Source organism: Pisolithus orientalis, assembly GCF_024613125.1.
Source record: "Pisolithus orientalis strain OTSU chromosome Unknown F5J12scaffold_11, whole genome shotgun sequence".
Lineage (NCBI taxonomy): Eukaryota > Fungi > Basidiomycota > Agaricomycetes > Boletales > Pisolithaceae > Pisolithus > Pisolithus orientalis.
The window spans coordinates 962310-975416 of NW_026260792.1; the positions used below are offsets into that span (position 1 = coordinate 962310).

Below are 13107 nucleotides of genomic sequence, written 5' to 3' on the forward strand. Positions count from 1 at the left end.
GCTACCTCAACTCCCTTGTTGGTGAGGCATGCCACAGAGAGGAGGTTTGAGTTGAGGTCTGGCATGTAATAGACCTTCTGTAGTAGTATATGGCCAGATTTTCCATCTCCCAGGTCCATCTCAAGCTCAATACATCCAACAGCAGTGGCTGGTATGGAGCTACCATTTCCAACCACAACTGGCTGCAGAGGTGAGAGCTTTGTTAGTGATGTAAACCATTTGTGCTGACAGCACATATTGACTGAGGCACCAGAGTCAACAACCCAAGATACACTTAGGTCACTGCCATGACTAGATGCCATGAAGAGTTGTAAGGGGGGAGAGTGAGCTTCTGGCATGTGTGCCACCTTGGCTACTAGGTTGTCCTTCTCCTTCTCCTTTGGCCTTTCCTTTTCCTTTTCTGGATGGGATGAACACTTTGCCATCTTGTCAGCTTTCTTCTTCTTGCCATCTCAAGGCTTCTTTCTCTGTTTCTGATCATCTTTCCCTTTGCCCTTTGCCCTTTTTGTTGACTTGGGTCTTAGCAACGAGTGCAGTTTGGGCTGCTGCTGTCTTTCTTGCTCTCTCCTCAACAAGAACACTGGAGATTACTGAGTCTATTGACAACTTGTCATCTGAGGACATAAGAACAGTGCAGAGAGTCAAGTAGGAGGATGGTAGAGATATGACCATGGCTATGGCAACCAGTGAGTTGTCTAGGGACTGGCCAAGTGATTTGAGTACAGTTGCCTTCTGCCACATAGAGTTTAACTGGGGTTCCATGGGAGTGTCATCTGAGAGGGTCCCACAGAAGAGTTCACCTATAAGATAGGCTATTGTCTGTTTGCCTCTTCCTTCATAGCACTCACATAGTTTCTTCCAGACTTCAGCTGCTGTGCTTGCATGAAGCACACCACTGAGTGGTTCATCCTTCAGAGTTAAGGTGATCTGCATGCGAGCCTCTTTGTCCCTGGCTAGCCAGTCTGCATGCCCATTTGGGTCTGCAGTTGGGTCTGGTGCAGTGATTTTTCCACTGATGAGGTCCAACAGTCCATGAACATCCAGTACCACATTGATTCTGTACTTCCACATCTGGAAGTTAGAACTGTCATTTTCCAATGATGGAATGTCATTTAGGCAACTACTAGGCTGCATGGACTTGGCTGACAAGGTAGCAGTTATTGTGGAGGCTGAGGTTGCTGTCTGTGAGGAGCCAGCAGTTGATGCAGAAGGGTTCAACATTGTTTTAGCTTAGTTATGACTGTGTAGATCTAGTATCTGAGCAGGGCAGGGCTCATAACCTTTTGTAGGTTAAAGAGCTACAGTGTGAACAGAGGAAGCTATAAATAAAGGAGTGTAACTCAGCTTGAGTATGTCAAGACTATATGCAAACTGACCTAGAAATAAAGGAGTGTAACTAGTAGGGTTAGATATCATAGAGTAACAACTGTAGAAAAAATATCTCACCTCAGCTTGAGTATGTCAAGACTGAGGTGTGTTCAAAAGATGAAAACTAACACAAGTATGAGTGCATTACATAAGGCTGTGTCACTGAATAATGAAGAGCAGAATGTGCCACAACAATGGCATGGACTATAAGAACAGACCTCACATCTCCTTCTCTTCTCTTCTCCCACCCACCATCTCAACTTCCTCTGATCATTATTTCATTTCTAGATTACTTCAACTAGACTGCCTTCTCAGTCATTAATGGCCACTTTGCTCACTCTCACATCAGCAGGACTGCCTTGGGGTGTGCCATCTTGGCAGGCAATCACTTGGATTCCTGGGGAGCCATGGTCAACAGTTGACAATGCTCTTGAAGATTCCCCCTCACTCTATGTGCCCAAGTGGACCAACCAAGTCACCACACAGGTCAAGCCATATGTCACTATGGTGTTGGGCATGCCTGTCATGGACCAGGACTGCTACATGGCCAAGCATGTTCCAGACAGAGATTCAGTGGCACACACCACATGGGCTGCCTTCATCAGCAAGAGGTCCTCTCAATGGGGCATCAACAAAATTATCAATGAGGTGCTTGAAACTGCCAGCAGAGCTCCCAATCAAATGCTGTGCAATTTGGGCACAAAGAGCATAAGTGACATTGTCACATTGATCAAGGTGTAATATCACACTGATCCAGTTACCTCATGCTGAGCCTGTGCAGATCTACAACTGAATGACCCTGCTTGCCCAGAAACTGTTTGGGGATGACACAAACATAGGCAGGGGAAGCTTTCTGAAGGAGGCAGTCATCAAATTCTGCTGAATGATTCTCACCTTGAGTTGGAATCAGTATTGCAAGGGGGTCACATGTGATGTACATTTGATGGATACACTCTATGATGTGGTAACAGAAAACTGGAAAGGTACATGACAATTGGGATTTGAATATAATGGTGTCAAACATGATCTTTAACAGCATTCAGTGTGGAGGGGACTACCCACACAGCCAGTGCTATCAAATATTTCATTAAATATTTGTGCAAACTATTGAAACTCTATGTCCAATATGATGACCAGGAGTGGCACACTTGGGTGGAGCAATACATGGTGGACATGGTTGAAATGTTGCAAGTCATTTGTGAGGAGCCAGGCAGCAAGGATTCAGACAGTAAGTCATGTCAGACATGTTTGTTGCCACTGATTGTGAGATATCTATAGAACTTCCCAAAAATCTAAGAGACATCTTACTTGGTCTTGCAAGCAAAGATGACATCCAGGCCATCACCCAAGCCCTGCTGGTGTCAATTGAAGATCTCAATGGTGCCAAATCTGTTGAGTGTGTGGAACTTGATCTAGATCCCCCAATCAAGTCAGATTGGAAGGAAGGGGTCAAGGCATTGTCCAAATTTTCCAATGAGAAATTGTGGCAGAAACTTGGAATCCCTGATTAGCAACTTCTGTTCTTCCAACAGTGGACTGACCCTGATGGAATGATTGATCCCTGGTCAAATGAAGGCCAGGCATGGCTTCAAAATATGACAGAGAAGAGGGATTGCTTCAACCATGATGGCACCAACTTGTCAGAATCTACCATATGCTGGAGCATGTGTTTGAGGGCAAGCCAATCTTATTGATGGATGGAGTGGGACTGGGGAAGACACTTCAAGTACTTGGTGTGATTGTGTGTCTCGCTTACTATCAGTATGTCTATGCAAAGAAGAAGGCATTTCCTGGGGATTTTGGTCAGTCCATCACATTGTGATATTTCTGCAATGCCCTCATTGAGTTCTAACTGGTTGACAATTCAACACTCCAGATGGGAATATCCCAGACTTGTCACATGTGATTGTATGCCCTGTCAACCTGAAGCAGCAATGGGAGAGCAAGATCTGACATTTCCTAGTGCCAGCATCCTTTGATCTTTTCCCATACACTGGTCATTTGGATTCACACAGCACATGGTGGACTGAATTGTTCACAGTCAGCAAGCAACCATTATGCCAATGCATAATCCTTGCCACTCAAACAGTAAGTGAATAACTTCTCATGCACTCAATTATCTATTCACCATCATGTCAGGCCATCCAGGATGATGCTGTGACTGTCTTCACCCCACAGACCATCAAAGAGAAGGCAGGACATGCCATCCCTGGTACATGATTTGAGACAAATGCCCCCTGCATGCTATATGGACAAGAATATTGTCTAGTCATCATGGATGAGGCACACAGCACATGGAAGCACAATCAAATTCACTGAGCCTTCTGTGGCCTGAAGGAGCATGTGACTTTGGTCATCACAATGACAGCAACACCCATCACAACAAAAGCTCAGGTATGTAATATGAACTGCTTGGCCCATCACTGCTCAAATGGTCTGATAGGATTTATATATTATGGGACAATGGATGGGGATCCCCAGCTTTGACAACCATAATGAGTTCCTGGAGCTCAACAAGGAAATCAATTGTGCCAACTGCCAGGACTTGAAGGTGTTGTGTGAGGCAGGCATCAAAGGAAGTATCATTCACAGCATCTTCATCAGCATCCACAATCAAAACACACCAAACCTATTGTCTCCAGAGGTTACTTGTGAGTGGATGGTGAAGATATGCGATCAGTTTGTGCATAATGTCATTTGTCAGACAATCAATTCTGTGGACCACACTGACAACATGCTGTTTGGCTTGAAGCTGTATATAGAACATACCCTCAAGCTACAAATGTATGACAATGAGATGGGAGCACTAAGGAGTTTTGCCAAGGATTTGGTCATAGAAGATCCCATTGTGAGCACTGATACCAGAAAGGTAAGTGGCATAATTTATATATGTACATGTCCTTCAGCTCAAAATGGCTGTCTTGGATGGCCACTCACCTTCAGTTGTGCCCTACACACATTTTGTAGGGCTATTGCATTTGGCTGTCCCAGACAGCCAGATCTGTCCCTCCACACCATGAGTATAAACATGTCCTGATTCATCTTTCATTTCAGAATTTCTACATTGAATTCCAGCACTCTATGCTACATCCTATGCTTAACCCAAAGAACAGTGGTCATTGGAAGAAGCCACACTCACTCACTCATTGGCAGGAGAAGACAATCAAATTGGATACCCTTGCACAGGTCATTCACAACCACCTTGATTCAAATGGCCATGTGCCCTTGATGATGACTGAGGATGGTCAAACCCTCACCCTAGCTCCAGATTGCTTGCAGGACATGACTGACTATGGTGAGGATGACAGAGTCATCATGTACTCTGCCTTCCCATTGTCCAATCAGGCTTTGATCAATGTAAGTGTGTGGGTATATTCACTGATGAGGATCTCACACCTTCTGTAGATTCTGGATTTGTATGGCATCACTGCTACCAAGCTGAATGGGATGATGTTGCTGAAGAAGCACCAGGTAGTGCTCGATGATTTCCATACTTTGACACACATGAAAGGACATTGCATCCTCATCATCTCAAATGTTGGAATGGTTGGCTTGAACATGGCATGTGCCAATGTCATGGTGATTGTGGTAAATTTCTCAGATGTTTGTCAGGGCTGATCATCCATCCTCACATGCATCTTAGGACACAACATGGTCTGTGGTTGATGATGAGCAGTTGCAAGGCAGAATTTTCCACTATCCACAACAGAAGCAAGTGCACATCTACCAGCTCATTGTGCTCAGCACACCCATTGTCTTCTTAAACAACATCTCATTTGACAAAGGGCAACTCCACTCCACTTTCAAGGATGACAGTTTGGGTAGTGACAGTTTACTGTCAATTTCCTCAACTCAATCTGATGGTGGCAACATCAACCTAGATGGTGATGACAGTGGCACACAGATGAAGAAATTGCACAGTAAACCCATTCCAAAACAGCATCAGACAACTGCTGGTCAGGGGAAAGGGAAACATTGCCAGGTGGAACTATCCAAAAATGAAGGTGAGGAGAACACAGCATCATCAATGGACATTGACCTGCTGGAGAGCAAGCCACACAGTAAGAAGCAGCCCCATCAACATGAGAAACATGGCCCAGGCAGTTCACCCAAGGGTGCTGACAAGCAGCACAAGCACAAGTGTGGCAGCACTGTTGCTGCTGCAACAAATGAGGTGACATCACTCATGCATGCCACAGCAGTGATGCATGTACAGGAACAACTGGAACTGGTGACTTCACATGTCAGTAAGGACTCTCCAATGGTACCCCCATTGGATGAAATCATGGAACAAATCCAGGCCCCAAGTGGTCAAAATGACCTCGATGAGGATGAGGCAGCATAAGGAGAGAGATCTCCTTACTATGGGATTGGGTATTAATTTCTATATTATTTGTTTTATTGTTTTGTTACTTACTGTTGTGGGTACTATACTAGAACATGGCCAGTGCTGCTGGCAGGCACCTTGTTTACCATGCTGGAGCATAGCCCCTGTGGCATGTGCTACATGAAAGAGACACATTCCTCAACACAATCAAACCTATGAAAACATGTAGATAATCTAATTCACAATCACTGAATAACTGTTCCCTGTGCACGATGTATACTCGTGTAGAGATAGAACACATCCATGACTGCTGTGTGAGAGAGGTCAACAATGCAGCTACTCAGGCTCCTCACTCCCCAGGAACTGAGCTCCCAGCAGCTCATGCCTGATTTAAATTAGAAATATGACTACAGCAAGCAGATACATGTCACTCATGAATCATCCATGATCAGGAAACATTGTCCACAGACAAAGGGATACATGCTCCCACAGAGATACCCACCCAGCAGCCACATCAAGTCAATGAACCCCAGGCAGTTGAAATGCATAGCAGGGGACATTGACACAGAATGCAAACTCCTTGTGCTAATACACAGGCCATGGCAGTCCGTCATTGAGTGAGGCATTGATCTACACAAGCCTGAAACTCTGTGGACCTCCAGGCATGGTACCAAAACAAAGCCATGTGTCCCATATTTCTCAAGGGTGCACATTGTCTTCATTCCCAATGGCTCAAAGTATATTGGGCCTACATTAACCAACATCATGTTATGGAGGGTGAGTGTTGGATATGCACAGAAGATGTGATCGGCTGCAATGAAATTCAAAAATAGGTGACATGGCAGCCACAGTGGAGGACACAATGACATTGATCAAGTGCCACCTGTTGGCAAACAATACAACAGAACATATTGAAGACAACCCATATGGTCCTGCATCAACAGCAACAGCATGTTGGTGCATGATCAGATACCCTGAGCCTAGGAGGTGAGTGCTGCTTACCCAACAACCCAAAAGAGATGCACACACTGTTATGTTCAAGTAATACAGACAGGCAAGCCATGTGACAGCAGGAAACATATATATCAAGGTCCACAGGCACCCAGGAAGTCTCATTTGCTGGCAAGAGCACATGCAGAGCACAGGAACCAGAGACAACCACATCACAAGTTCGCAAGATGCTCATGAGTGTTGCAGCATTGTCAAAAAATGGCAAGGTCAACAGATGCAGTCAGTGCCACAGGTGATCTCGAGCTAAACCATTGAGCACAGTAGAGGCCTGTGCCAGGATAGTGAGGTCCTGGATGTTACAATATCCAAAGATATGCTGTTTGACCTCAAGCAGGAGATGATACATGGTGGACAGGAGAGAGGGATTGCACTACTTAATATATACTCCAGGTTGCTAGGGGTATAAGGTTCCCCCCTTACATGGCTCGAGATGCACTTGAGGGGTTGTAGACTTACATAGAAATAGCAGAGCAAGACAAATTCTCTATTGGCTTTGATGAGATTACAGTATAGTAGGTCAAGGAGTCAACCACACTCTCTAATCCATTGAACCCCCAACAACTGGGGAGCAATTAGTCAACCTGAAAATGCACATCAGGGTGGACATGGAGGGCTCAGGTAGGACATACCCACACCAATAGGACATGCAGGATGTCCTGCAGGTCATCCTTTGCATGAATGTTCAATGGCATCAGATGAGCTGGCTGCACTCTGACAAAGACATAGGATGTGCTTTGGCACAGTGTCTGATGGCAGGCTAAATCAAAAAAGACAATGTAAACCCTCCTGCCGACCTCCACATGAGACCTTGACACCTCTACATCTGCAGCAAACAGGTACTGAGTACCTGAGATCCAGATATTATTGTCACTGGACACCTGAACACTCAAACAACAGGGGCCAGAAGTGGGTACAAACAAGAAGCCCCAAACATTGTAATGTGTGGCTGTCACATCCTCTCCAGCATGCGAGCTCATGATGGACTATACATGATCACATTAAAGTTGCACACCCCTGAGCAATGAGAGATGGTGCAATGTGATGCACAAGATTTATTTACATGCTCAAACTACTTAAGTTAATGGCTGCCTAGTGAGGTGGCTGCTTGGGACTCAAAGCAGTGACTTTCAGATTACTTCTGGGACTGGCAGGACATTGACATTAGAATGTCTCTGTGTACAAGTGTAAAACCTTTACCTGGCAAGACTTCTTGTTACCAGGATTGGAGTTCAGCACACACTCACATGTATGTTTGAAGTGGTTGACAGGACCATGCTGTGGGGCCCACAACATGCACAACTCCCAAAGAGATGTAGTGAAAATTGACTTCCTATCTCCTTTGATGAAGAAGTGCAACATGGCAAAATGCACCTGAACGACAGCATGACTTAGCACCTGGGGGTAGTCAACAGGCTTGATGGGTGAGCCATTGATGTCAAATGCAGGGAGGGGGGAAACATTGTGAGTGGAGGCAGCACAAGTGAGCACATCCTTGATGTCATCAGGTACAGGCCATACTGCAGTAGCTTCCTCTGATGCAGGCAGGTGAGAATGCAAACATTGAAAGAAGGGGACATACTCACCATTGTGGGCAATGCTTTTGGGGTCATCCTTGATGTCCTTTTGCTATGATTAAGATCATGTAATGAGATACATTGATGCATCAGCTGCAGGAATGGATGTGGATGTACAGTGAACAATGCATGGCTGAGGCAAATGCATGGCATGCCACAGCTCTCACACACAGATGAAAGCAAAGTCTCTCCCTTCTTCAATGGTACAAGCTTTTCCAATGCCCTGATGTTGGAGATGATTTAGGGAAAATCTTGCTATGTAAAGCCATACATAGCATCATGCTGGATGGTGAGCAGGTTACATATCAGCTTGGTCTCCAAAAACTTGTGGCTGAAAGCATTCTTTGGGTTGTAACTGCCCTTGGGAGCCATGAAGAACCCTTGATGGTCAATTTCAAAGATCCCACTGAGTACCATTTCTGTCACATCATCAGAGTTGCTTTTCAGAATGGCAACATCACTGGAGGTACCCCCAAAGAAAAATTTGGTGTGGCTGGACAAATTCAGTGTGGAAGCATAAATGGCCAATGTACTCTCCTTGAGATTTTCTACCACAGACACAGATGACAGTGGAGACTCATTGCTACCATTCAACATGGACACATCTGTAGAGGCTCTCAGGGATATGTTGGAGTCAGTGCTCATAGAGCAATGAATGTCATTCGAGGCAGACATGGGTGCTGATAGAGGGTCAGTGCAATGGGAGGATACCCCCCCCCTTAACTGCATGTGGAGCATTTAAGGGTTTGACAATAGGGGTGCATGTGATGCAGATGGCATGAGGAGGAGAGGGTGGGGGGACATTACCAAGCATGACACCTATCTGCAAAGGTGCAAAGAACATGACTGACATCTGGGGCCAGTTGACTTGACAGGAATTGTATGACTGCCTTCCAGAAGGCATGCTCCCCAACTGTTTGTGCACATGGGTGCAATTGCATCCTGCTATTGATCAGTTGCTGCCCAATGTGCATGAGGTGATACAAGCAGTGGCCACCACGAAGGAAGGGGCTGCAGTTGAGTGCAAGTGTAAAGTGAAAGAGATGTGGCAAGAGCAATGGCATACCAAACAGCATTGAGAGACAGAATGTTGGAACATATGTCCCTTGTGTTTGTTTATTTACAGCATATGAGCTTACATAATAATTCTTCGCACTTAGGCAGTTAGTTTTTCCTCATGCACCTCAGCCTTCTTACCACAGAAGTCTGAGATGTGTTCACTATATTAACTCTATAGCTACCTTACTGATGTTCTACCTTAAGCCTTTCTTTCAGCCTCCTCTCAAGACAGAAGTCAATGTATGTCGCAAATTTCTTGGGCATGTGATAAGAACCTTATAATACATGTTAAGGGTGGCTGTTCACACTTCCATTATAAGCCATGCCAATGCCACCCATGTGTCATTGAAAGATTGCCAAAAATGGGTATTTGTACATAATATTTTACACATTTGCACTATATCTTAGATAAAATATCACATATTTGCTATAATCTAGCCAAACCTGACCATTATAATGGCAAGTGGTCCATTACATGCTGCTTACAATGGGGGCACGTGACAATGGACCAAATAAATTTGTGACATAGCAAGTGTGAGTGTGGGTGAAGTGCTGGAGTCAGTTCATGATACAACTGCACAATACATGCAGTTGCCTACACCTGAACAACACCAATGCCACCAATAACAATGTGGTTGCCTCCACCATGTGTGTAATCTGTCTGTGGGAGCTACTGCAGAAAGAAGGTAATGCAGGGGAGGAGACCAAAAAATGCAGAACTGATGGCATCAGCAGGTGACTTGGTGGTCATCAAAGACCTCCCCAACCTTCAACATCACCTGAGCCCAGTTGATGCACATCTAGCATGCAAGCTGTGGGATGGACTTCTGGTGGACAGGTCATGTATCATGTAAGATGGGAAAGGGTGGGTGTGTGATGAATGTCACTGAGGTATGCATGCAGACCAGATGCCCAAATATGCACAGAACAACAACTTGTGGATTGGCAAGGTACCACTGGCACTGCACAAGCTGAACTTTGTGGAGATGTTGTTAGTCGCACATCACTATCCACAGTGCTATGTATTCAAGTTATATCCAAGAGAGGCCATTTGCTCTCAAAACCTGCACCATCTCCAATGTGCCATGGCAGGGAATGTGACCTTATATGAAATCAATGTCCCTGCTGTTGTGGATATGCTCGAAGGCAGATTGATGCCACAGACCATTGAGACATTGAGTAGTATCCTTGCAATCACATTGGTGGGAACAAAGCAACTGCCTACAGATTGGCTCACCTGCATGTTTCATGTTCGATGGGATGCAGTATTGGAAGCACTGAAATGGCTGCAAGTGAACAATGAGAACTATAGTGATGTGATGGTATCCAATGCTCAGATCAATGAGTTACCACAGGATGGCATACCTGCAGAAATAGAGGTGATGATCCATTATCAAGATAGCGAGGAGGCAGCTGTGAGGGAAAGAGAGGGGTATGTGATGAACAATTACATGGTCAACAATGGTAAGATGTTGCATTCAGAAGTCCTCATTGGAACTGGGCTTGAGATCTGTCTTACAGCAGAAATGGAACCTTTGAATGATGAACCATCAGTGGGGGATGACCATGACCAAAGTGGGGACATTGATGACATGGACAGTGTTCTTGTGAGTGATAGTACATCCAGCAAGCATTCAATGTCAACAGCATACTCAATCATAGGATACAGACAAAGGAGATGTTACACCATTACATGTCCTTGGAGTCACAGATCTTGAGCAGAACAAGGTGCCCTCTTCAGAGTTGATGGCCCAGGCACTTGCCAATTTCAATGATAATACCCAGGAAGGAGGATATGTTGTGCTTCACAGCAATGTGGCAATCAATGACTTCCCTCCATCAACACAGTCCCCTGCAATGCAGAAACCTCTTGGCACAGCCTTCCCTGTGCTGTTTCCTTATGGCAGGGGTGCCATCAAAGCCAAATACCCTGTGAATATTAGTCTGCATGAACATTGTAAATGGGCAATGCAGTATCATGATCATCATTTCACTATGCACCATTTGTTTCCAATTGTGCTTGTTCACCCTTATGCAGAAGTGAGAGACTATGCAATTCATGCATCTTCAGATGAGGTGGAAGGACTTTGAACATGATACACTTGCCTTGATGTCTATAACCATAGCAGATCTCAAGCATGCAGCAGCACAAGAGGCATGGCATGAACTGATTAGTAACACTTGGGTGGGGGCCCTGCACTGTCATGTCATGGTGGCAAATGGACAAGTGCTTGGGTTGGATAGCACATGGGCCAGTTATTGCAGTATGATCTGGGTACCTGTCTAATGCTTGGAGGGCCCTCACTTTGGTTGACTATAAATCCCATCAACATACACAACCCTATTGCACAGATATTTGCAGGAGAAGACATAGATTTGAACAAATTCAATGCACACCTGGGCCCTGATAGCAATTGACATGCTGAAAACATCACTGTGAACCCATATGCAGCATCTTGGTACTTCCATTTCATCATTCACACCATTTTAGAGACCCTGTTTGGCATTCAGCACTTGGGGAATAAGACCAAGAGTCAGGTGGGTGTGCTTGGATGAGTGGCAGGTTACTTTGGAGTTGTGGAGGTACAGGGCAGAGGAACACTTCACAGCCATATGCTCTTGTGGCTCACCAACACTCCAAATGCCAATGAGATGCACACCTTGTCACAACAAGAGAGTTTCTGTGATACCATCTGTAATTATATTCAAGTGAATATCTGCATGCATCTTGAAGACCTCATGGAACAGGACCTGAAAACAATGCCCAGGGATTCTTAGCTCGCATATTCATGACTGCATGATCCATGCACCCCAGGATGGCAACAGCAAACACATGACATTGAGCAACAGTTGGTCAGGTCACAGCAACTCCACACATGCTCGAGGGCGACATGCCTTCACATGACATGCAATGGACTGATTTTCAAGAGAAGAGCCCCCTGGCCACTGAGCAATGATGACTATGTGGACAAGCGCAGCAACTGGGGACCACAGTGGATGCATGGGTACATAAATGCATACTGCCCAGCCCTGCTAATGACAATGAGGTGCAACAACGACCTCAAGATAAACACCAATGGAGCAGACACTAAGGACATGGCATTCTATATCACAGCATATGCCACCAAAAAAACAGAAGAAAAGTCACAACCTTTCTGCATTGATGGCTTCTGCTCTGCCCTATCATATGAATAACCTGAAGTATGACAATGTGTGTGAATGAAACTGGCTGTTGATATACCACTGTATTAATGTGATCAACCACAAAGCCAAATTGTCAGGGCCACAGGTTGTATCATACCTCATGGGTTATGGAGACACATTCACATTGCACAACTATGCAGCATTGTACACAGGCCCATTATTTAGCACAATAAAAGCATTGTATCCAGAGTTTGTGGTAGAGTCCACAGAGAGGTGAGCAAATATGTCAGTAGTGCATGGTGATGCAAGGCATACTAACTTACACATGTGTGCAGGTATGCATACCAGCCAAAGAGTGGAAAAGAGGAGTGCACAGATGGTGATGACAACAATGATGTCATCATGTTACTGTGCAGCCAGCAAGGGGAGCTGTACATGTGCACCCAAATGCAAGATTATTTACAATGCAGCACAGAATTGGACGATGTATTGCTTCTGGCATTTGTGTGCAATACATGGGAAGAACAATACACTCCATCTGACAAGGATGGTAATCAGTGGACATCTCACACAAGGGGGCAGCCAGCACACATGTGCTCACCATATCATGAGGATCACCTGAAG

General features: G+C 45.1%; 2 protein-coding genes across 2 annotated transcripts; one reads left to right on the plus strand and one right to left on the minus strand.

Annotated features, from left to right (window-relative positions):
- Positions 1 to 3687: 3687 nt before the first annotated feature.
- Positions 3688 to 5713, plus strand: F5J12DRAFT_719288 (uncharacterized protein; the record flags this gene model as incomplete). Its single annotated transcript, XM_051741161.1, has 5 exons — positions 3688 to 3762; positions 3812 to 4216; positions 4423 to 4725; positions 4774 to 4956; positions 5012 to 5713. Coding segments are annotated over 5 exons (1668 nt in total), but the record flags the coding sequence as incomplete, so codon positions are not given.
- A 2120-nt stretch (positions 5714 to 7833) lies between these two features.
- On the minus strand, positions 7834 to 9603 carry F5J12DRAFT_782301 (uncharacterized protein; the record flags this gene model as incomplete). Its single annotated transcript, XM_051742703.1, has 9 exons — positions 7834 to 7850; positions 7951 to 8077; positions 8102 to 8238; positions 8290 to 8332; positions 8452 to 8503; positions 8552 to 8885; positions 8992 to 9103; positions 9132 to 9291; positions 9527 to 9603. 9 exons carry the CDS (start codon positions 9601 to 9603, stop codon positions 7834 to 7836), a joined length of 1059 nt encoding a protein of 352 aa, XP_051600926.1.
- Positions 9604 to 13107: the final 3504 nt, after the last annotated feature.